The 26,500-nt window shown below is 34.4% G+C and overlaps 1 protein-coding gene across 1 annotated transcript; it reads left to right on the forward strand.

Annotated features, from left to right (window-relative positions):
* Positions 1 to 1,330: 1,330 nt before the first annotated feature.
* LOC124361191 lies at positions 1,331 to 26,463 on the forward strand. The gene is made up of 3 exons (XM_046815231.1): positions 1,331 to 1,400; positions 3,448 to 3,663; positions 26,349 to 26,463. Exons 1-3 carry the CDS (start codon positions 1,331 to 1,333, stop codon positions 26,429 to 26,431), a joined length of 369 nt encoding a protein of 122 aa, XP_046671187.1. The 3' UTR covers positions 26,432 to 26,463.
* Positions 26,464 to 26,500: the final 37 nt, after the last annotated feature.

A 26,500-nucleotide genomic window follows, 5' to 3' on the forward strand; every position in this document is an offset into this window, starting at 1 on the left:
TTGTGTTAAAGTAATAGCATTAGTTGCTGTAATTTGTTTAATGCTTCATTAATAAATCTTTTTGCCTTTAATATGTAAATCTGTTATGTTGTATATTAAACGTGTGTCATACATACAAGATTAACCACGTATCACAACAATACAAGTTATACCCATTTGAATTCTAATTGTTTTCAGAGAAGTCAGTTTTAAACAGTTTTTTGTTGGTTTCGAGGAAGCAGTAGACGTAGGAGCTTTCCTTGGAATAGCATCTACTATTTTGAAGTAGTTGTAAACACCATCTTTTGGAATTTCCACTTCATTAAGTATATTCACATAAAACTCCCATTTCGCAGAAATCTGTTTTTATTGCTATTTGGATTAAAACTGTACCTCCATAGCTTCTCAAAAGAAAAAGATTCATTGATTTATATTTTTCACAGTATTTATGAATTTTGAACTTATTAATAACAATAACTTATGTAATAAACTTAAAATATACTTGTATTTCGATAATACGATGTTATTATAGCGACTAATATAGACTGATGGTATAGGGAAACCATCTGGTCTTCCGCGCATTGAAGTCTCTCTGCATACGTGTTTGAGAATAGCGGGTGAAACAGAATTATACAAACAAACTATTTAGAATTAAATTACCGTATCCAATTAAATGGTAAACATACTCGTGTTGTGTGCTATGTGTTGTGTTAAGTTTAATTGGATATAGACACTATGATTGAAATTGATTATTCAATCCAAATTTAATATATATTCCAGTGGTGTTTAGTAGGCGTATATTTCACAGATTATTTTACACAACGTAAAATAAACAAAATAAATGCTGTGTTAACAACTGTACAACAATAATCAGATTCGTTCGTCACCACTTAAATTGTGTAAATGTTTTAAATATACATTTTTCAGTGTTTCAGAGTTCAGTTCCTTTGTTTTCTCTATCTTGCTAACATTTTTCACTAGGACAAGAGGCTAAGGAAACCTCTTCTGCATTTGGGTGTGGAATTGGAACCGCCTCCTGCCGAGATCTTTATGGCACAGCCACTATGAGGAGGAATGATGGGCACCATTTCAGTCCTTTTTGGAAGAAGGAGAGGCTTTCTCTGTCCTAAACTGTATCAGTCAGCGCGGGAAAAGGAAGAGTTTCTCTTTGCAAAAACCTTCAACACAAAGAGAGCTCCACCCATTCAAACAACCATAGCATTAAACTAGATTATACTAAAATACACATGTCAAATATAAAATCAAGTTATTTCTTTATCCCAATTTCTTGCCGTTTGTTACTGATATACCACTTCTTGGTATCTATTGTTTCACCGAGATGTAGGTGACAATGCAGGTTATTCCTCCAGATATAGATCATCCTGGAGTGAACCGTCCTGGAGTCCTGGAGATTGTTAACAGTTATACGTACATTTTTAAATTCGTGTTTTTTTAGGTTGACTCACAAACAAGATAGCATATACAATATCTCGAAACGTAATATTTTATTTCTTTGTAATACAGCATTGTAATATTATGAAGAGACACATTAAAAATCTCTATCTACAATACCCGGTCATGTAACTGACCCCTAATAATAGTAGTGTTTTTTTAAATATTATTATCCCCTTAATGTGTCTGTTTCGCTATTATTACCAATGAAAAACTGAAACGACAGTTGTTAGGCTATTAATTAAAAAATTAATTTTTATATGTTCTTGAAAAACTAACAGATGTTCATAAACTCGAGAGAAACTCTTACTCTCGAAATTAGGTTAATTGAAGTCTCAGCACCATTCATTATTAATAGATGACGGTCTAGCACTTCAATAAACTATTTGAAATATATTTGTAGTTATATTTCCAAGGTTTTGTCGTTATTTGAAAAATCTTTTCGTGCATTGAAACAAAATGTAGTATATTTATTAGAGTGCATTTTATATCACTGTATAAAATCACAGTTCTGATTAGGGATACACTGTTTGAAACGTGAAAAAAGAAAATTCGTGTAACACAACATTTGGTTTTACATTATTTGGAAAAGAAACGAAAAAGATTTTTTAATACGGTAATAATAACAATTTATTTTAAAAATTGTTTTGATTCTCTTTGTTAAGACTAATCGAGCAGAAAATTTAAGATCCACTGAGAAATATTGTTAAAGACAAGAAACTAGGAAGTGCTGCATATTTTTCAATATGCACTGCTCTGCAGACGAGAAATATTTCCAGAAGAGCTTTATATTGATTTTGCTTTATAATTTTTGTTCAGTTAAATGTGAAATAAGATTCATGTTCTAACTCTATTTAGGGCAAGCTCCAGAGTCTACTGCGTTTGGTCCTTACTTAAACAATAACACGTTTTGTGTTACGTTCAGTAAAAGAACAATTGTATGCAGTGCCGTACGTCATTAAAACCATTTTACCCAAATTACTGTTACAATGTATATTCAGAATGATATTGTCCATTTAGAGAAATTGTTATTATAATGTTCTATAAATAAACCAATACAACTGAGTATCTAAAGACAAAGTCTTTACAGAACCGATTTTAACTAACTGTAAGCGCAGCTTTGCTGTTCTTTGACGTTTTGACCTCAAAATAAATAGCGTTCTTCCTCAGGCTAAGAGAAACCTATGCACCAAGTTTCAGATCTCTAGGATTCTCCAATCAAGGGTTTGGTACAAAACGAGCAGATAGATAACGGTACAATTTTAACAAGAACCTGTATGATTCTTAATTGTTGTAATTTTACCTATTTCAGAATAATTGGCCCTTACATCTAAATTTGGCTTATAGTCATGAAAAGGAACTGATGGCATTAAAATGGCATTTACCATTGTTATATGTTACAGAAATAGAATACTACGTTTTGAGGACACCCCCACTAGAATCTACCCTCTTCTCCAAGTGTCAAAAATCCTTAATATAAAAGGCTAAACTAAAGACTACAAAATTAAGTAACATGTAAATGTTACTTTCTTTGCATCGCTGAACGATGGCAAATGTCCGGAAAAAAATCCTGTTTCCTTCACAATTCTTCCATCGTCAAACACAAACTTCAAACAAAGGACACACATTAAGTTTCTCTAACGGAGTATTTGAATTAAATGAATTGATTTAAATTATTACTTTAATAGAGCTGTAGTAAGCTTAAAAAATAATTCTGATTGTACTTGTATGTCAAAGTTTTTGAGCATTTAAGAAGGAACTACGCGAACACTAGATACAGATGTATGAACAATGCGTATTCAGCCTAAAAGTTAGATAGTTTTTGGTTTGTGACTATATGAAAAACATTACCAAATTTCTATTCCCTTCCTTTCCAAATCTATGTAAGATCCATTGGAGACATCTTTCACCACACCACACGTTCATTTGAGACGGAAGATTCGTTCGTAAAGCTTAAAATTTGAGTGGTGCCAACAATTTTGGGACGATATTCGAAAGAATTGTTTTTGGTGATAGGTAATGATGTCAGTGGTATATCCTCTCATCATTGCCCCCCTCCTCACACTCTCACAACCCTCTCCCCCCCACAACCACCTCGCAGGCCGCGGCACGGCTCTCAGTACGGACACAGTAGCTGTCGTGCCGCGCTGTGCTGTATCGTGCCTCGTGCCTACACCGTAGTGAAGTGGCGCTCCAATACGTGCATCGTGCTCACTGCGCTCGGATATGACGGTAATACACGTGCACATGTCATTTTTATTTTTACATTAATTTTTATTTATACTATAATTTCTAGTTTATCAGCCTAAATTGCAAATTTACTCAGTTTTGTTTTTTTATAGTCATTGATTTTTTAAATAATTACTTGTTTCGCTTGTTTAATGTACTTTTGTAGACTAAAACACGTTTAACCAGTATAGTCATTAATAGTCATATAAGCCGTCTATGCCTAGGTCATTACTATTTTCCAGAGTTGCACTTCAGTATTAAAACGTGTGTAATATACTGACATATTTTAAATATTATAGTATTTTAAATTTTTCCTCAATTATAATTTGAATTCATTTCGTGAATATATCATATGACATAATTGCAATTGAGGAATCTGTTTAAACAATAATATATTTTGTTGTATAATCTTTTACAACGTGTACTTAATTTATGCTACGCTAATATAATATAGTGTTATTTACGTCTATTCATACTCTTGCAGTGCTATTTTTAAGTTTTCCTTGCTTCCAAAACTGACTTTACATTTGTTTTAGACAGTTATCATGATGTATCATATTATGTAAGGAAAAGTAAGTATAGATAAATAACTCTTGATCAGTTCTTACATCGACTTTTGAAGATATTTTCTGTAAACTATCGGCAATTGTTGGTCTCCCCAATAAAATGCGTTTAAATAATTTCATCTTTACCGATTCCTAGAAGAAATGTTGTATTAAAAAATTTAAAATGATCTAATACATAAACAGCTGTTTTACTTTGCCCTAAATGAGATGTACCACTGAGATGTATGAGAAGTACCACTATCTTCCTAAAGAAAAAAACTTTTTATCTTTTTACTTTTTGTTTAGAGCAAGTAGCGTTTCATCTGTGTTTATATTCAGTGTTTGTTCATCTAAATTAAGCTACTCGATCCCCAGTACGTATACGTTTCCCGCCATCCAGTGTTGCGCGTGCAATTAAATGAAAATTGCTTAGGTCTAGATTATCACTAAAATAACTAAATTTACTTTGATAGAAGTCAATTTGATAAAAGAAGTGTATAGGCATAATCTGGCTTTTAACCGTAACGACGCATATTTTATATTAATATGGTTTATATTTTATATTAATACATGAAATTTCGAACGATTGAGATTGATCGATAGAAATGAGAAAGTTCCGTTAATTAGTCGTGTCAAGTTTGACATTACTACTGAACTTTTGCACAAATAGCACATAACCTTTCATTAGCAAATACACAATATTTGTATGTACAACTAAATGCGTAAAATAAAATCGATGTACTTATATGTACAATTTACTTTGTATATCAAACTTTCGTAGTAGGGTAGTATTATAAATCAGTATAATACTCAACGAGTCGCAGCGCTGCGGTATGATTTATTTTAACCTTCATTGAGTTGTGTGTTAGGTTAGCTATTTACCTGAGGAAGAGATCAGATTGCAGATTTCGAAACGTAGTGTACATGATTTGTTATACGACTGAACGAAAGCAAATGTCCGGAAAATCCTGTTTCTCTCGCAATCCTCCATCGTCAAAAACAAACTTCAAACAAAGAATAATTCAACGTCCATAATCATAATATAAATGGGTGACGTAATTGTTTCCACGACATCTTGGATTGTACCATGTTAAAATACAAACATTACAAAATTTGGTTTCTGTCCAAGTGAACTTAATAAATTGTATACAACCCCTAAATCAAGTAGATATTTCTACTTATCTAACATTGGATTATGCGTGAATCTTCATTATAATTCTAAAATATACCATAACGCACACACTTGTTGCTAATCATTCATACCTTGTGTACAAAATGTATCAATATAGATTATTTACAAACTGTAATTTACTTGTGAAGCTGTCGTGAGTTCGGTGACACCAGTCGAATGCTACCGAGTCAGCTGTTGTATATTATGTACTCAGATAATCAGCTGGTGGCACCGGGAATTCGATGCACGCGCCTTATTGTCTTGGGCGCGCAAAAACACGGATGCCAGGCGCTTGTCACCGCTACAGCGCTGTCACTCATTTGTCTATACCGAGCACTGAATAAACTGACCGTTGTGTAACAGTTCTATTTGTACTTGCGTAGGCTACTTGATCGCTCCATCCTTGACCAGCTTCTATCTAAACTACGTCTTATTTGAGTAAGCCTACGCTTATTCTTCCTACAATAAGCAGCTCGTTCAACCTAGTTATTATTTAATGTGGTTTTATCTATTAATAAAAATCAGTATATTTATCGTATTAATTACTAACGTAATTAATACGATAGATATATCGTAAAGATATAAATAGATAACAAATAAATATTTCAAAATTTCAGTTGGCCAAACATATTTAGGAGGAACAAGAGGTCTAGATTCTCAAACTCACAAACTACAACATAAAATAAGCTGCGTTTGCCCAAATAATATTCATTTGTCTATGAAACCTCTAATAATTTTCCTCTGTGGGTTTTCTACAGCTATGATTTTCAATTACTTTTCTTATACATTTTCTTTCGCAAAAAATATTATAAGGAAACCCCTATGGCTTCAAGAAGCTATATATTTTTGACGAATGTAATAATCTTATGGAAACTTATCCTATCAATGAGCTTTATGAGGAATTTAATTATGAACCTTTTCCTAGAGGAAAGAGTCCTCAAGCAATGCCGAAGCCAATGATGGCATAGTAAAACATCCAGTTACGTGTGTCCCATCCCATTAAAACCCTTACATGGCCTGTAAGTTGTGACCCTACAAGGCCGAATCTTAAACACTCCAATCGGGAATTTGTCATTAAGAGATGTAACTAGTTATTCCTGACTTCACCTGTAAGTTTGATTATATCTACGTGTATGCACTTCCATACATCCTTATAACAATAGGCGCTAATAACATTGATAATAGTATATGCGTCCTAAGACCCCTGACATCAGAAATCCTGAAGTGGGGGGGGGAGGGAATTTATGCTCCCTATCAATCCAACAGCAATAGACCGGTAAGCTTCAAACTTCGAATAGGTTTGATTTCAGGAAATGGATGCCAAAATTAAACTAAGCATCTCTGCGAATATTTATGGATATTTTAGGACGTGTCTAACGCAACAATATCCTTAAGACAAGCCTGGAATCTAATCGACTCGAACAAATAATTTATAGTGTCCCACAATTTCATCCATTTTTACCTAACTATTAATATTTAGGAGGAATATCCATTTTCATATAGAGTGGGAAATTCCATCAAGACCTTCTTCTGGCATGGACTAACCTAGAACCTTCAAGCACCCTCGAACACAGTTACATATATTAGTTGGAATCCGCATATCTGCAAGCTACACTATCTCCTAGCATAAGGTCCAGAATATTGTCTACCAAAAATTCAGAATACTGTTATAGATTACTTGATCTACATTGTGACAATTGGTTTGGATGCCAAAGATACTTTGAAAAACATTAACCTAATTCCTTTTGAACTACAAATCTTTTAGCCGGCATCTTATACAGACTCGCACTGTAACTAACATTAGGTGTCCTTACCATAATTCACCACTAGAAGGGCAGCCCAAAAATGTATTTCACTTTGTAACAATTAATAAATTTAAATTGCTGACATTCTTATTGGATCTAGACAAGGGATTCCAACTTCTAAAATATATTTTTAAGCTACTTTATTTGTATTTTTAATTTCAGTACTTGATGAATCGCTGTTTTCGTTCCATTAATGAACACGTGTAAAAACTATATACAACTAGATATAAACTTCATAGAGTTCCTTAAACTTTCAATTCCCAACGCGTCTGTTTAATTTTCTTTTGAATTGTACAAAACAACTTTCTGCATCGGTTAAACCATTATTTTTAACACCTTACTAAGAGAATATAAAGTTTATTTACAGTCTGTCATAAAACAAGTTCCAGAAAACCCATTATATTCTCTGACAAATTGATCAATACCCTTACACACAACACCTGGAACACAACAGTGAGTCCAAAAGCCTGTATTTGGCACAGATAACAATGTTTTAGTTTTAAATTTTGTTTTGCAAACATAGGATCGTTAAATTATATTAAGTTACACTAATACAAGTTTCCGAGTTATGAATGTTCGAAGTTGTAGTTTGGTTGGAAAGGGCCAAAACTGGTATTTTTCCTTGTCACCGACATAAAACTTGAATTATGTTTATAGAATTAGCATTACATGTATAAACGTGGAAATAAGCTAAATTTTAATATAACTCCCATATTTGTAGCTCTAATAGTTAGATTACGATTAACGATCACGCTTGTGTATCTATACTATATGTGTGATCACGTAGCATTTGGATGTAGATCACATGACACTGCAAGACGTCAAAGCTGCTGTTCATATATTAAATGGCTGTGAATCAGAGAACTCTGGACGATTACGAAGTAAGGCGTAGTCTTGTAACCTGGGTATATAGAAGGGTTAATCTTTATATTTTACGATGTGTACAATTGATTCATTTTCTAATAAATTCTAATAGGCTCAAATAAAATAAGAATAGGCTCAGAACAACTTTTTCACGTACTAGTAATTAAAAATATAACTGTTTAATTAATACCATTGTTGCACTTTTTACCTTATAAATCAATTGCTTAAAACAAAAAAACCCATTACCCTTAATGCTTCACTTTTTTAATTTAGAAAAGAAAATCAAACATTTTAATTATATTTTTGCTGTCGTGAATACACGAGGAAGAAGTGTTAGAATAATGTTTCGAATGTTGTTTGCTATCATAAATAAGCTATGTGTTTTACACGTACGAGTAAGAGCAGTGTATGATTGTTGAGAGAGCCGGTTGCCGAGTGGTTTACAGCGTCACACTTGACGCCTGAGTTAGATACAGCGCAGGTTCAGATCCTGTATGTGATCGTTGCAACTTTACCAGTACTGTACAGTCGACCGTGTACTGTATCGACTTTTTAATAATAATAATAATTCATAACTCTAAAAATAATTAATAATTTTTAACAGTTTAATAAGATCCTCCCATATGTCAGTGGTCCATGAGGTCGGGCAGAATAAGGCTAACAAGAAGATCGGCGGCATCTACTTAAAAAAGTAAGCTTGTCAATCTTAACACGTTACCAGCATAATTTCCGTTTGACCAGAAGTAGCACTTTGGGGTTTCAGTGGGTTATGTCCACGTTTGGATGACTGTAGTTTTTGTTTAAGGTATGTCTATCTAAGTTAATTTTAGGCGTAAATGTAAACTATATTCCCGAAATGCTTAAACTCAGTTCTAGTTACTAATTAAAAAATATATTGTCGTACCTTGGTACAAAAGCTTTTTTGAAAATTTAACTCTGTTCCAAACAATGTACGAGTGTTTAAGTTAATGCATTTATTTTTAAACGTTCACGTTATTACTATCATGCAAGTCATTAGTTTCTTAGAGTGGTATTCATGTTTTACATCTGTCTCACAATGTATGGATATCGATTTCTGTTTATTTATTTATTTGACGAAAACAATAAATGGTACCTCTTATTAAAACGTAGCCTGCGTTCTCCCTTTTTCATTGGCCAATGTCCCAAACTATTTGTATCAACCTTAACTTCCCAGTTGCATCAAATAAATCAGTTTTTGTTCCTAACATTTTCTAACATTTTGTAAAATTCTACACACCGTCTTTTTCACAAAATTAGCAAAATTTTGCTGTACAATGCAAAACACCACAACATGTATGCAACATCATGGTGTTGCCAGTGCAAAATCTTCACTAACACTCAGCCAAATCCTATAGACTGACATGCTCCATTATCGAACTTCATATAACTTGTATACAAATGAAACTTCATGAATTTTTTAGATCACTAGGTCAGTTCGTTCTTGATACATCTTGAGGACACAAATAAAATGTTCCAGCCCCTCGAGTTACACGGCATTGCTAACGTTCAGCCAATAAATACATATTAATTGCATTTTGTATTCAGTATAGTTACTCGCGCAGTCCTAAACCAAAAATACATTTTTCTGATACATGGAAAATAAAGTCCATTGTTCGGAAACAGAGCAACTCCTTTTACATCAACAATAATTTAAAATACAACTGAAAACCACTTAAAAACCATAACCACTTAAAAAGTCGTTAACAATGTTATCTATTATTAACCCGACTCGTATCGTGTCGAACCATTGCTACCACAATAAAATTCTTGAAATATTTCAACCTCGCTATGGAGAGGTTTTTAGCGGTTTTTAAACTTACGTTTCGGAGATGATTTTAATTTTAACTTTTCAGCTCTGTATGAAACGGGAAACATTCGGTAGCCGTTATTCCGATTAAGAATATTTCTAATATTTTAGTCCAATTTCAAAGTTTGTGAGTCACATAGAGAAAGGGAAGTACAGACAAACCATATTGAATTTTTTTCAATACAGATATAAAATTTTGCAACTTTTAAAACCAAACCAAATAATTTTCTTTGGGAATAAACTAAAAATGTAATGACAAGTTTACTTAATTGAACAGTGCTGAAAAATATTATGTCATTTGCAGTATAGTAACTGGAAACATTTTAAACATATTATGCCTGTATCTTTATACAAAATACAAAAGAATACCGTTTAAGTATCAAATCAAAGTTTTCTTAAATTGAAGTTGTATATGTTTCATCAAAATGTTAAGTGCTTTTAAAACTATTTTTAGCAAAATCTTGGTTAGATTTTATAATATTAGGTTTTGGGTTTAAATATAAATAAATCGTAAACTGAAAAGAGTATTCGTTCGGTGTGTGTATTTTCATCCATCATTTAAATTAAATATTTCATCAAGCAAGAATTGTACGGAGATGTGGAGATCGATCTTCAGCCAAATGGCGCGATAAAATTTAAATTTAAATCTTAACAATGTGTAAGTATATGGGGAAAATCTGATTTCTATAATAAATATTTAATTGAAATTGGACCTTCCGTATAGTATATAATACAAAAATAATTGTCGTTAGAGCGATTATCTAGCTCAGTGTATACAAAAATAGTCATTTCTATCAATCGCTCAAATTTCTAAATTCTTCAACGTCACAATTTTATCCATTTCGTAAGGACGAGAAATTTGTCACTACATTGAAGTTACTTTGCAAATTGTACTACTATATTCTCTTATACTTATACTGTTGATTGACAGAATTGAATAATAATGTGGTAAACTAACATGTAAGATGTTTGAGGTCAAAGATAAAATTGTAGAAATAATCATAAAATATAACTTTGTGGTTGTAAAAATTATAAAATTGAAGTTATTGTTTCTAGTTCGGGAGCAGTATACATATAAATGTACAACGTATAATATGGGATGTTTATTTTCATTACACTAATTTATCATAGAATACACAGTTGTCGTGCAAGACGCTGAAAGCATATAATAAGTGTAGCAAAAATCCTTCCCTTGCTTTAGTTTTTCTTAAGTTTTGAATAATCACAAATGAAAATATTTCACGTTGCTATCACAAAAACTACTCTTTTAGGGATTTAACCTTCATATAATTGGAATTTCTATATCTGCATGTCGTCGGAAGTTAAGGGGAGATCTAATTAAAACAACACCTTATTATAGTATTCTACTTAATGTATATTTGTGAGGTTCTAAATTTGAAAAGAAACATGATCTCCAGATTTTATGGACTTCTTATGAATATTTGAGTACGGAATAGAAGTGATAAAAATGCACTAAAGTAACAATACTGATAATACATTTCGTTGTAGTTTTGAAAATTGCCTAACACTTTTTTCCGAATCGGTGACAATCTGAGTCTCAAAAAGGTTTTGTGCATACATATTATCATAAAAGGATATCTCACCGGTGAAATGTGTGGCTTCTTCTTCTTATAATGGCAACGAAAACATATAATAGATTATGACCTTACATTAGGTGTTAAAAGATAAAAACTACTAGAAATAGTTATCGGTACAATCGAAATTAATGAATTGTTACCCACTCTTAAAAACTTACTTGCGTTAAAGTAATTGTTTTAAATTAATTCATTGTCGCAGACAGCCATAATTTGGCATCAAAACGTTAATAGCCTACGTCAAGTTGAAAAAATATACATTTTCAAAAATAAATTAATTGTCAGTTTTCGTGTAAAATTAGATAGTATGCAACATATTTTACTTTTTCAAGTGATCTGTTTCTCATAATAAGAAAATGTAGCTTTAAGCTTTCTTCAAATTCCGCAATCCTTTAAAAACATATTATATGTATACTTATACTTATGAACAAACACTCAAATAATCATTAAATTTTATTTTTGTGAGGCTTTTCGTGTTCAAGGAACACATCATCAGACCCACATTATTTCGGTTATGTAGTTCTGATGATGTGTTCCTTGAACTCAAAAGACCTCACAAAAATAAAATTTAATAATTATTAGAGTGTGTTTATATATATACATATATATATATATATATATATATATATATATATATATATAAATTAAGTGTTATATTCCAATAAGGAAAAGCTGGCAGAATGTAACATGGTATATGTTAATAGTTGGCATTGTTTGTACATTTGTATAACAACTAACATATACAACAATGCGTTTTTTAAATATATTTTTGTTTCCATCTCTATTGAATTTTGTCAGCGACAGCGTTATTCACACAAGTGGGTATTTAAAACTGAACTTAATATTTGCAGGAAAGGAGTAGTTTATTAAAGACACGAAGTTATACATTGATTGAATTACACCATTTGCTAGATAATAAAGAATAGAACAAGCTATAACATTCTGTGATGTAGACCTGGAGGGAAAATGAAGTTTTAATGAATTAAATTATATTAAAAAATACTTTCTTCGACAGAGTTATTTTGGGACTAATAAATTATCTTCTCAACAGTTTAACTTCACATCTAGGGTATCAGAAACACATTGGGTGGTGATTAAGATTGTGCCCGATTTGGGTTTCGTTTTTCATAATTAACATACTGTAAGGATACTAACATTTCGAACGTTTACCATCATTATATGTAAAAAAAAGTATAACACTGCGTTTCGAGGATTGAAATATACTCTCTTCTTCAGGTGAACAAAAGACCCAAATACATAAAAAAAAACTAAAAATGTGGCTATGGACTGCCACTCAAATAAATATAAGTGATACCTGACAAAAACTGGATGAAGTCCATACTGGAGAGAATGAACCCAAGTGATGTCACTGTGCAGGGGATAAGAGCAAAAGCACGTCACGAAGTTGAAGCAATGGTGTATTTTATTGTGCCTATGCAGGGCATACTCTCATCACAGTGTTGCGTTAAGAAGGCTAAAAACGTATACATAATATTGTCAAACCTCTTAACAAGAGGTATAATATACAATATTATCTCGAATAAATACAAGACAATGTATTCATTTTGATCCCTCTTGTAGTGAAGTAAAAACTTTAGTCCGTGACAAGACCGATTACAAGGCGTACGGAGCCTGCAGCAGACCAGGTACGAGAATTCCGGAGGCGAGGCATGCGCTCCGTAATCGTTGTAAACAAACTCGAGAACATTGGCACGGAAGACCTTATTGTTGTTTTACTTATTATTCCATTGATATTATTTATGCGCTGGTTTCCACAGTTGGGGAGAGCCGGGCCCGGTGCGTGCGTGTGTCGGCAGGTGGGAGGGGAGGAGGGGGAGTAGGCAGCAGTAGAGAAGCAGCGCGTGATTACGGAGTCGGTCACTCCTTCTTTTCTTGTCGGCGGCAAGATCAAAGCGAGGTGAAGCACCGAGCATGCACACCTTAACTGGAACTCTACAACCGAGCCAGAAAACATCGTTCGCCCTGCCCCACATACCCATGTTTTCCGGACAGATAGTACATTTTTTGTTGTGTTAATCATTAGTTTTAGAATCCATCATTGTGTATATCGGATTATATATAATTGATATTCTGTTACTGCAAATAATAAATCATCAAACTAGCAAAGTAATTGAACATATTGTGCACTTAGTTCTCTGAGAACTTTAAAATGAAACAGTTTCGGACCACGAGACGACTGACTGTTTGACGGTTTAATATATAAAGGTTATCCTGATCCATAATATTCACAATTACGTCATTGTCAGATTGAAGGATGAAAGTAAAGTTGACGCTCTTATCAATGATATTTCACCCACAAATTCGTCACTGTCATTGTCACAGTATAGGAGTACACCAGCCCACAAACCATACAACAAGTTTCACTGGAGTTGCGTGCAAAACTTCAAGTCTACATCTCGTTTCATTCTTGAGATGTCCTTCAGACAGGCAGGTAATCATACATAAAAGAAATATTTACAGCTAATAGCCACACTGAAGAGAAATTGTACCATCTTACTAAGTGATAGAAATCGATGTCGTCGATACAAATTCCCATGTAAGGACATGCAATATTACAGAACTAATGTCTTTTTAGAAATGAAACTTTTCTCTAGAAACCTTACAGATAGAGTTAGGTATTATAGTAGTGTTTCTCTCTAATGTATTATTCTTGTACTAAATACTCAGGTCTTAGGTTTTTCAAAGTATTCAATGACGCATTTCGTTTTAAATTAATAAGTTATTCAATTTTTACGTTCTGCAGTACAATAGTGAATAAAACATATTTATTTGCTTGAGCAACATCTCTCAAATTATCAGTAAAGATGAAAACTATTAATGACTGAGCCTATAAAATAAATTTACAAGCCAAAAAGTTGATGTAAATGTGTGTGTTCGTTTCCATTCGTATGCCCTTTCCATAATGTTGTACTTATTTTTATTATTGCGCAATTTTGCTAGATGGTGCATAAATTATTACACTTTCAAATACAGTTATAACAAATAAAATATTCTTTCGTGGGTTAGGGGGTGGAAAGTGATAGGTTGATAAGAGTAAGTAACTTGGCATTTCTGTAAATGGTAATCATTGGTTATATGCCCCAAAACCTGCTCAGAAAAGTAGTTTGAATTTTAAAATAAAAACGTAGACATTAAAATTTAAACTAACCACATAATTCACAAGAAGATAAGGTTTCTTTTCATAGTGCTACGCACTAAATATGTGACCGGCTGTACAACCCGATTTCCTGGTTGGAGGAATGCCAACAATGCCAGTGGAATGGGCGTTACTCCGACAGACGTAATTTTTATTGTTAGTTTAGAAATCAAGTTTACTGTCCATTGACCAACTTAGAGGATGGATAATGACGAACAACTTACTGCACCTGTTGGTGATTTACTTGGGTAGTGAGTGCACTGACAAGCACCTAGGTCCAATCACTATAAAATTAATACCTAATAGTTAAAAGCGAGATCCTACTGCACCTGTTGGTGATTTACTTGGGTAGTGAGTACACTGACAAGCACCTAGGTCCAATCACTATAAAATTAATACCTAATAGTTAAAAGCGAGATCCTACTGCACCTGTTGGTGATTTACTTGATTAGTGAGTACACTGACAAGTACCTAGGTCCAATCACTATAAAATTAATACCTAATAGTTAAAAGCGAGATCCTACTGCACCTGTTGGTGATTTACTTGAGTAGTGAGTACACTGACAAGCACCTAGGTCCATGACACTAGCGAGAATACCAAATATAGGTCCAATGACTATAAAATAATACCTAATAGTTAAAAGCGAGATCCTACTGCACCTGTTGGTGATTACTAGGTCCAGATCCTACTGCACCTGTTGGTGATTTACTTGGGTAGTGAGTGCACTGACAAGCACCTAGGTCCAATGACTATAAAAATTAATACCTAATAGTTAAAAGCGAGATCCTACTGCACCTGTTGGTGATTTACTTGGGTAGTGAGTGCACTGACTTGCACTTAGTTCAATTACAAAAAAAAGCTAAAGGCTGATAGTTAAAGGCGGCCAACATACTCCAGTAGTGTTGGTGATTTCTTGCGTAATGCACTGTCATGCACCTTGGTTCGAAGATAACTATATAAATAAGAACTAATCGTTAAAGGTGAATAACCATTTGCACCTGTTAGTGCGTTTAGGTGGTGATTTAGCTGACAAGCATATGCACCTAGTGGACTTACATACTAGTTACTAATACATTGTAATAATACAATGTCACTTTATTATAAACAAACATTTATTTTTAATTAAGCTTTCGATGCTCTTTCTCAACCATTTAAATCAGTTTTAGATATTATAAAATTAAAATCAAGATAAAGTTTATTATTACATCAATAGAATATTACAGCGTCGGGAATACCCAGCAGATAATATACTGTCAAGGTACAAGTGGTTGTTTATGTTGAAACGACGTACAGTAATGACTTAATTACTTTTGTACAGTGATGTAACGGATATGGCCGTTTTAAATACTACGTGAGTAGTTTTGTAGTAGGAAAACATGTTTATTACTCAACAATTACACATGTTACAGTATTCACAAAACAATTGTAGGCTACTGTATAAAAAATGTAAAACGTTGATACAAAATGTATAAAACTGCTTAAAAAATGCACTTTGAATAAGTAACCTTTAAATATTAGATTTAATCCTTAGATTTATGTAAAGAGGTCGGATGTTTGGGATGCTTAGTTGATTTGAAGTGCAAGTTTCCAAGTTCACTGATGTGTTTACTAGTTCCAAGTCCGCACCGAGAATTATTTTGTTTAAAGTTTGTTATTGACAATGGAAGGTTTGATTGGATAAAACGAACTCGTATATGTTACAAAATATGTAACACATGTTATACATATTTTAACGTATAACGATGGCAAATGTCCGAAATCCTACTATATACTACACGGTGTAGTTTATAACTGCAGTGAGAATAGTTTCATTGAGGTAGTGCAGTTGGTGTTTTAACAGGTTTGGTTACAGCTATACCGTTAAAATACCGTTTCTGAAGACAAGAAAGGATAGTTTTTATTAATTTGCTAGGAGTAGCAGATGAAGAATGTTTGGGATACATTATAATCAGTTCTAAAGGAATAGCCTACTGTTGAAGATAAGGATGTGAATTCTTTACAGTATGTAAATAAAAGATTGATGGAAAAATTAGATTTTAGTTATAAAATAATTTAATTTATTAAGATAAAATGTTAATGAAGTATAATTATGTTATCTTCTTAAATTAAACGTTATTAAAATATATCTTATGACTTATTTATATATAAAATTTGACTTCCTGAAGATATAATTCATGTACAGCAGTAAAAAATTAAAGCACATATAATAAAACCTTCTGATTTTTATATTCAGCCCTTACTTTTGGTCCTAATTTTAAAGACTTGTATTTCTTCGTGGAGGAGATAACATTTATTCTACGTTTTATGTCTTAAGGAAGGAAGTTATCTTGTTTATTTTGATTTCTACAGCAGAAATATAATTTGCACCAAACACAGTAGATATTTGTTAAAAGAAATTATTGACCAAGACAAGAAACATTTATGACTTGAGAAAATTCCAGAAATCTCCCGGAAAAAAATATGTAACGAAATAAATGTTTATGAATCTATTAAAATGGTATTTTATAATTAATATTAAAGAGCTATGGTTTTAAAATAAAAATATATTTTACCAGCCGATTACATCCCAGCTTTGGCTAGTAAACATATCTAGAAGCACATCTAACGTTTTCTTTTTAAGTTGGTATCGTATTCTAATAACCATTTAGCAATTAATTTTAGTTTCCATTACAATTTAAATACTTATTAAAGGAATCTGTGTCCGGTATTGAAGTATGACGTATTTTACACCTAGAATACTGAAGGACGAGGTCTAAGACGCGGAAAACAAGGAACACTTTACCAAAGATAGTTTATGAGCCAATGAGGTGATAGAATGAAAACAATACGTCGGTCGTGGCCGACTATTCATTAGTAAGGTATCGCTCGCGCCGCTTGCACTCCACAGCTGGTGTCGCGGTCCATTGCTCAGCCCGGCCACCCGATACTCGACCTCGAGTGCTCCTGAAACATATCATCTCGCTCTCACGCCCGCGTTCCACGTGCTCCTTATGTTCCACTTCTGCCGAATTATAAACCGCTCTGACAAAGTGAAATATTCTCCTCGCCACCGACACGGGCTCTTTCTCTTCGCTCGGATCTGTACAAACTTACCACGTTACTCCTACTTTATATATTGTTCTGGAGCTGGCACACCCCAGGTTTTTATTGAAATCGATAGAGAATTTTTTGGGTTGAATTGGAAGTGCATCAAAAGGGTTAAAAACTTGAAAAGATAATTGTATTCGCAGATATTTTCTTAGCTGAATACACATAAAACCAACCGTAAAATGCGTCGATTTTTATGACGATTTGTTAAAGTGAAAGTGAAAAGTGTAATATTCTACCCGCCAACAATACGGGTCCTTTCTCTTCGCTTAGATCTGTATTGGCGTACCGCATTGCGCTGCTTTAGATATATCCCAGGATCCGAGAGCCAGTTTGCATTGTACAAGCACGTCATCTGACTTTTCTTTATAATCGATTAACAAAATTTCCCCTAAGAAAGAAATCGATCGAGTTTTTGAGGATGTCGAAATCTGAAGGCATAAAAAGGGTTAAAAACTTGAAACGATAATTTTATTCCTAGATTATATATTTTTTAGCTTAACACACATAATACCAACCGTCAGACACAAGTATAAGTGTTAAATCAGCTTCAGCTAACACCTGAACCGTGTAACAAAACTATTTTATTAAACCACTGTTCTTCAGATGCTCATGTCGATTTGTTGTACATTTACCTATAAATTGCTTTATAAAATAATTTTAAATAATAAATTCTATTCCACCCATTAACTGATATTATTATATAATAAAAATATCTTATTTGTTCAACGTTCAAACTTAGCGTTCAAGGCAAATAAAAATACTTCTTCACTCGGGGATAATGAATATTTATTTTCTAACTCTAAAACTATCGTTTCTGAGAAGGGACTTTGAAAAGTCTTGGATTTCGAGTTGGAGGATGAGACGGCGAGGAGGATCGTGAGTGACATGTCGCTAGGTGGCGCCACCCTTCCCCAGCAGCGAGGACTTGCGACAACAGCTCCTGTCATTGGGTTTTATGGTAGGCGTGTAACACGAGTCTCCGGGAACAATTAGCGGGTTAATGAAGGCCCGGTGCCGCACGAAGACCTTCACCTCCGCGCGCGCGCGCACCGCCCGACCAGGGAAACTCTCCGTCATCCTGGAAATTAGGTTGAGTAACAAAAACTACTTTCCAGCGAACTCAGCGAGCCTAATGAAATTAGCCGCTCCAACTTTGGGAAATTAGTCTGAAATCTTCAAAGAAATCCATAAAACCACCAGCTGCGAGTCACGGAGATTATTAATCGCTTTGTATCGTTCTTCCAGGATTCGTAACATAAGCAGTTTCAATCAAATAGCACTATTAAAATCCTAAGATGTAAACTTACATATTCAATTGGATTGAATTCAATAGAAAATTATTTGTATTTTGGTGTGGACTTGCTTCTAAATATACATAATACTGTTAACTATCATTAAATGTTTACTAGGCCTATCTATCCGAACATGGAATATCCGTTACGAATTTTTTGTTTAGACATTCTTTTACGAACATTTGTTATATTTGTTTTAGTCTACAGTTTATGTCCTCAAGAAGTATCTCTTTGTGAAATTGGGATGGCTAGAACTTTAGTTAAACATTTTTGCTAAGACATGAAGTCTACAGAATAAAAAAAATAAAATAAAAAAAACAAAGAAAAACAACACAGTGGTCAGTAAGTTTCCTAAGTAAGCAAACTCCCTAACATCGCCGTGATCATCTCCACCTTCCTAAGAGGTAATTAAGAAAATAATACTAATATTTAGGAACATAGCTTCACCAGTCTCTCTTCAAAAATGTCTTCATGGGGACATACAAAAATCCCGATGAATCGGCGAACAATATTATTTGATTGCGGCTTGTGCTAAGTAACAGAGTAAACTACTGGTAATTATAGTGGATGACTAACTGAACAATTAGAAAATAGACCTTTTAACAATTTGATCAGATTAACCTGATGAAACAAAAAGATGAGCTCTGAATTAAAAGAACAAAAAATAAGAGTTCAAAAAGAACTAACAGATGACCAAACTCACTCAACTAAGATTGGATGTTTTTAGAGGAACAGGATCTTGACCAATCATGTGCTTGTGATTATTCAGTACATGTACCTGTTTATTTATATATTATATATGAGTTAGGATCGGTTTCCAAGGCATTTACCGAGAAACTATATATTTTTATATAAAAACCCCCTTTTCTCATAAACTGTAAGATACTTCTTTAAATTTTGTACCATACATATTATTCCATTATTTGAATCATTTGTGTCTCTTTTATATAGTACTAGTTGAATTATGGCAAGTTTTATTAAAAATTTGTAGTCTTTTTTACAGCAAAACAAATGTAAAAATATCTATTTAAAACTATATTTACAAACTCTATTAAAATTAATTTGTTTTTTCTTAGATATGACTTTTTGTAAAATATAAACGGCTATCTCTTATAGTGTCTGAGAAATAGTGCATGGAATTAACTGTAGGTCCACATCGTAAAACTGTTGGAGCCATTTATTACCTACTACTTAAGGGGTGGACACTGGACAGTGAGTCCACGGCCCCGGCCTGTGACGCACTGTCAGATTCACGAGTTTCGTTTGACGAGGGGTTGACAAGGGATAGGGATCGTCGTACTCACTCTACAGCATTTGAACGGATGTTTCGAGATCTATATTCTGTATCTGCTAAATATTGTTCAATACACTACAGAAGAAATCAGCTACAGAAAGAACTAAACAAAATCTATATACAAAAAACAAAGTCGGGTTAGTTACACCATTATAAGCCACTCTAGCAGTACGTTGTGTTCTGATCAGAATGAAGAATCAGTGCATGTAGTAAACTAATGAACGGCCAGGTCAGTTTTGAAAAGTGAAGTCAGTCACCCTTGTCAAAACTAGGCGTGGACCTACAATCGTACAATCAAAATTAACAAGGCAAGTAATAGACCATCCGATCCTCCCTCCCCCAAACTTTCGTTGCTGCTAATTTAGTACATTTACTGTTCGCCGACCACAAGAAAACAGCTAAAACTATATTTTATGTTAACATTTTTTTATTGTATACCATTATACAATCAACCCAACCATTGTCCATAAAAGGGGGTAAATTATCTTTGCAGTTGATCTATCACAAGTTTTGCAATTTAGGAATTAAGCTTAAACCCTATTATATATTATACTACAATTAATATAACACTGTAAATACCAGTATTTTTCTTTGTACCTTAGAAAGTGATACAGACTGAGGCTACCTGTATACCAATAATCTCTAAAAGCCATCACTTAGTAGGTCTACTGTGGAGTTAAATTAACCTATTACGCATTTCCATGAGGACATGAGCCGGTTATTTTACTGAAGGAAATGAGGGTGTAAAATTTGCTACAGTTTTACAAACTATTATTGTCCCAAAGCGTGTAGCATCCACTTTCCGGGACCATTTCTAATGACCGATTTCCAGTGAGTCGCAGGACTTCTAAGATGAATCGTGTCCTGGCGCACGCTACGGGAAAGGAAGGTGTCGGTCTATGTTTAACACCCAGCGACTAATCAAAGTGACAGCGACTCGGCTACTGACTTCTGGGTAAAGATGGGAGGTCTGTTTACCTGACTCTGTCGGTTCTCTTTGTCACACTCAAATAATGTGACTGTCACCCAGGGCAAATCATTGAGAGTGGACACCCAGAGTGGACGCTCCAACAATAGTTCAGTGTTGATCGCGGGGTGACGTTTCGAGGAATTGACTTTGACTGAGGGTCGGCTTCCTCTTTCAACATTTGAGAATTGTGAAGTCAAACGTCCAGTATCTCTACTACCAACAGATCTTCTTTGGCACCTCGGATTCCTACAAATGATTTGTGTACAACGCAGTCCAACTTGGGTCATTATCTATAATCCTTGTAAGAAAAGAACACTAACATTACGCGAGAAATGCTGAAAGCGTAAAGTACTTATTAAGGATCCGGCAGATCCTTCCTTAAGTATGATCGTTGTACGTCCATCTGTACGATAACTCTTGAAAGGATAATAGGATTTCAGACACTTTCAATTGATATAAGGTCCCTCATGGTTTAAGAAAAAACTCAATTGATTTTGGAGTCAAAGGGTGATCCGTCCGTATATCTGGCAGTCTTTGCGATAACATTATATTTTAGAAAGGTCCTAGAGACTTCAAAATTGGTACATACGTTCATCTTGGTCTAAGAAAGAAATCTATCGGTTTTGGGATAAAAAGGTTAAAAGTTCTGTTGACACCAAAAATGTAATTACTCAGTCCCTAAATCATCAAACTTCCTTAACTCACTGAATCAGTAAATCTTAAGTAATAGAAGTTTTACACCTTTGGAATAGGTAGGTTTGAACCCTCGAAACATAGTGTTCTATTTTTTAACATGCAACTATGGCAAATGCCGTGGGAAATCATATTATCCTTTTGTTCTCAAGCCAATATCTAGTTCCATATTTGGCAACGGTGTTAAAATTACTTCCTTACAGCAACATAATGAAATAAACTTATACATCTTCTAATGAACACACTTAACGACGGTATTTAAAATAAGTATATTATTGGAAACATTAAGATATTGTACTGTTGAAATTGGGTTTGTAAAATAGTCTCGACTTTTCAGTCATTGAGTAACTTGCCCTCTTCTATGGCATCTAGTTAGAGGGTCATACTAACTAAAGACAATGTCTTGAAGGAGACATTTCAGTTGTGTTAGAAGACAATACTGCAGACTGCCATCTTCGGAAATTCAGTCTGGGAATTGGGAAGATCCTCAAGCTAGTTACGCGGTCGGGCCAGGTCAAGGCAGCGTTCTTCGAAGGAGTTGTTGCACGAAGCATTTCTAATTTGTATGAAAAATACAACAGACTGTTTTCCTTGGCAGTTTAGTCTGGGAATTGGGAAGATCCTCAACCTAGTTACAGGGTCAGACCAGGTCAAGACAGCCTTCTGAAGGAGATGGTGCATGAAGCATTTATAATTTGTATGAAAAATAAAATACTGTAGACTTTCCCTTGGCAGTTTAGTCTAGGAATTGGGAAGATCCTCAACCTAGTTAAAGGGTCAGACCTGGTCAAGCTAGTGGAAACGTTGCAAGAAACATTTCAGTTTTGTATGAAAACAATACTGCAGACTGTGATATTTGGCAGTTCAGTCTGGAAATTCGGAGATGCTCATCCTGCTACAGATTCAGACAAGTCCAAGACAGCGCAGCTGGTTCCCCACCTTGCAAGACACCCTTGCCACTCGCCGCTCGTCAAGTTGAAAGACTCCTCCGCCAAATAAACAAGCTCGTTAGGAATAACCGCCAATTTCCGGCGGCCAATTTCAAAATTAAAAATATAGCAATAAACATACCTAAATTATAAAGTGCAGACAGCCATTAAATTATAAACAGAGGCCGAGGGGTGGGGGGCCGCGTGCGGCGCAATATAGGCGGCAAATTTAAAGGGCTCGGTCGGTGTACAATGGAGGTAACACAATCATCTGTTGCATAATGTTGTGGGCCACATAAATCAGCGACAAGTAGGCCCGAGTCGCCGTCAATTTGTTTAGCATGCAGATCAGAGAGCGGCGCCTTATCAAGTGCTTTGAGAGGCCGCCACGCCGAGCCGCCCGGAGCGCTCCACTATAGCGGGGTCCACCACAGCTGTGTGGGCACTGGGCCGCGCTCGAGTGCTTGGCATCGCAAGCGTTTTATGATGTCGACGAGTTTTTGGCGTCTTAGATGTATTTATTTGGATAAACAATTGCGGAGTGGTTTTGGTTTGATTCTAGGTAGGTATCCCCTGGATTAAATCTTCGGCATAAAACACGACAAAGATAATATCATCAAAAACTGTATTCTATCACTGATGACAATGTTGTTTCTGAAAGTCATCTCGGTTCACTATTGGGTGTAGCTTCGGCACCTTTAACAGAATCCATATTATTCAATCTTGGTGTCCCTAGAATAGCATGCACTTATAGCAAAACTAAATGCTTACGCATTTCATTCTACTGAAGCTGAGTGCTAATACACACGACTTACTAGTTGATAACATACATAACTTTGTCCCAAACTGAGCATTCAACTGACCTTGGAGTGATCCTGCAACCATATTTACTATTAAATCTAAAGTCAATCGTACATTGTCAATAATATAAGTGTACCAAATAAATGTTTTCATCTCTTGATCCGATTGTAAAGATCAACAATCAATATTAAGATCGTTTGATATTTTCAAACGAATACAGTTTTACTCATCATTTGCCCATAGTTTTAATATTGGGATTACCAAATGATAGCCAGTGGCAACATTCTGCTATAACAAGTCTTGATCTTGTCCCCCATAAAATCCCTCTAGATCTTGAGATTTTATGGATTGTACTGTCCATAATGAGGTCACCTCTGAGTATGAGTTCTATGGATCTATCACCAAATCAATTTTGTCAAGAAGTTTAAAAAAATGCAAACTCGCCTCCTACACCAGTTACTTATTGGTAAAACTGGACTCTGCAGGAAATCCTCACTGAATTGTGCTGCTCTTGTTTTGTGTATCATACACCAGTTGAAAATAAGTCTCTTTTAAGATTGTAGCCTACATTTCTTATTCGATTTGTTTTACAAAGGTGGTAGTCCGTCCTGAACTTCTTTCTATCAGGCATAAGGACATGTCTAATGTCTCATAAAATAATCTAATGAACCAAAGACGAGTACTATGGAGCTAGGCCAGAATCAGCTCGTAGTATAGGTTTTCAACACTTTATTTCCAGCTATAAGTAGCTGTTTCTGAACAGTAATTACTAAGAAGAAACTTAGATTTGACAACGCTGTTGCCTTTTTACACCCATTTCAACACAACAGTTATCTCACATATTTATATTTGACTTTGTACAACACTTGGGGAAAATAAATCTGTTGATGTACTAGCCCTCCTAGGATTGTTTGGCAGCCTCCTTGATATGCCTCCTATCAGTGGGAGGACAAGTCAAGCGTAACATCTAAGAGAGATTTTAATTAAGTCCTGATCCCATCTTAGTAGGGTGGATGGAACCTTTCGTATACAGGCAAGGAACTCTTTGGCGTCTAAACACTAATTGGGTACTTGTTCGTTCCTTATGGTCAGTTATTCGGGACAGGACGGTCTGGAGGTCTAGATTACTCCTGATCTCAAGGATACACATACACTAAATAAATGTGCAAGGCTATTGTCCACCCAGCAGGGATCACTTCTGGCTGGTTTATACCTTCCAGTTGAACCTACCACTAAGCACAGCAAAAACCAATCTGTCACTTAAATCTGGGCAACTTTATGGATGTCCAGGAGCGGCACATCACAAACCGCAAATGTCAAGATTCTTGGGTGCAAGGGTAATTCAATAGGTCTAATCTACTGCAGGAGATGACTGTTGGAGTTGGTGGGGTTCGTTCCCTAAATATCAGAGGTTTTTGCTAGCCTCAACCAGGGTGTGCCAACCCCTGCCTGCTTTGACTGGAGAGGCTGGTTCAGAGCTCTCCGGCCTCCCATTCTTTCAGAATGTACATGACTTTGAGATTAATATCTAAAATCCTCACAATTCAAATTCATCACAAGTACAATCTGTCGGTCTGACTGCCGGTCAAATTGTGTATATTTATTATTTTCTAAATTAAATCCAAACAGAAGTTTTAACTTCTTTGGCGAACTTCAGCTTAAAGTATCAATAGAAGTTTAGTGTAAGTTAAATTTGGATTCTGTTGTGTAAATATTATCATTATTTTTCCGAATATAATATATTTGTGGAAGTTTTTTAATTTTTCTCTCCATATAAAAACTTTACTCAGACTTCAACGCATATTAAAAAGAAAGAATTAACCAGATTGGTCCAGCCATTCCCAAGATTAGCACTTAGCAACACATAGTGTGTTATTTTTAACTAAGATTAGCTGTTGTGCTGCATTTATATGGAATGGTCTACTCATCTGTATCTTAATGTAGGGACTTGGAACAACTTAGACTTATGATTATTATTAACTAAGAAACTTTACATTGAGTTGTTAGATTGGAGCATTGTCATTCAACCAGGTCTGTAGCAATTGCATGAACAATCCATCAAACTATTCAATTTTGGAGTCTACTAAGCCCTATTAACGGAAATTGTTTTAATATTCTTTAAGTTTGGTTTTCATTAAAAACTTGTAATGCAAATGTATCATTGTGTAAGTTCATCAAGTTGAAATTGTCTCAAATTTAAAGCGTTTTTATTAATTTCTTACAAAATGCCAGATCTTCAAAATGAAAATACACATACACAACTTTAGTTTACACAATACAAGTAAATATACATGATAATTTATTTATTTAAGAATATAAAAATAAAAAACACTGTAAAGAGGAAAGGAGTGTTTTGAGGGCATGTTTTATTTTCACAACTTAATTACACCTAAAGTATACCTGTTCTAGACGATATGACTAACATTATAATAACTCATTGCAGATTATTCTAACTATAACAGATGTATTTTCAGTGCAGTATACCACTTAAATAGGTAAATGGCTACTCAATCACCTCACAAATACAAAAATGATGTTCCTTTCCAGTCCAGTGGTTAAAGTTAGCCAATGTTATTACTAACAAAAACTGTTATGAATTATTATTTAAAGACTACTGTTGTTTAATGAACTAATGTACTCTTACCCTTTGCAGACTGCTTTATGTGTCCTGGTGAACCTCTTGATGAGCATCACAGCCATTCAGTCCCAGTCTCAAGGAGGTGGAAACCTTATTGATGCTCCTCAACACAGCGACATTCTCAAGGTACATCCTTAATGTTTTAATTGTGGTAATTAAGATACATA

The sequence above is a fragment of the Homalodisca vitripennis genome, chromosome 4, assembly GCF_021130785.1.
Source record: "Homalodisca vitripennis isolate AUS2020 chromosome 4, UT_GWSS_2.1, whole genome shotgun sequence".
NCBI lineage: Eukaryota > Metazoa > Arthropoda > Insecta > Hemiptera > Cicadellidae > Homalodisca > Homalodisca vitripennis.

What these genes read in the sequence shown, in the direction of transcription:
- LOC124361191 (XM_046815231.1), top strand. Translation starts at nt 1,331, where the DNA reads ATGCAGGTTATTCCTCCAGATATAGATCATCCTGGAGTGAACCGTCCT. An exon ending in AGTCCTGGAGATTGTTAACA is followed by an intron (nt 1,401 to 3,447) that starts GTTATACGTACA and finishes TTTTGGTGATAG; the next exon opens with GTAATGATGTCAGTGGTATA. An exon ending in CACTGCGCTCGGATATGACG is followed by an intron (nt 3,664 to 26,348) that starts GTAATACACGTG and finishes TACCCTTTGCAG; the next exon opens with ACTGCTTTATGTGTCCTGGT.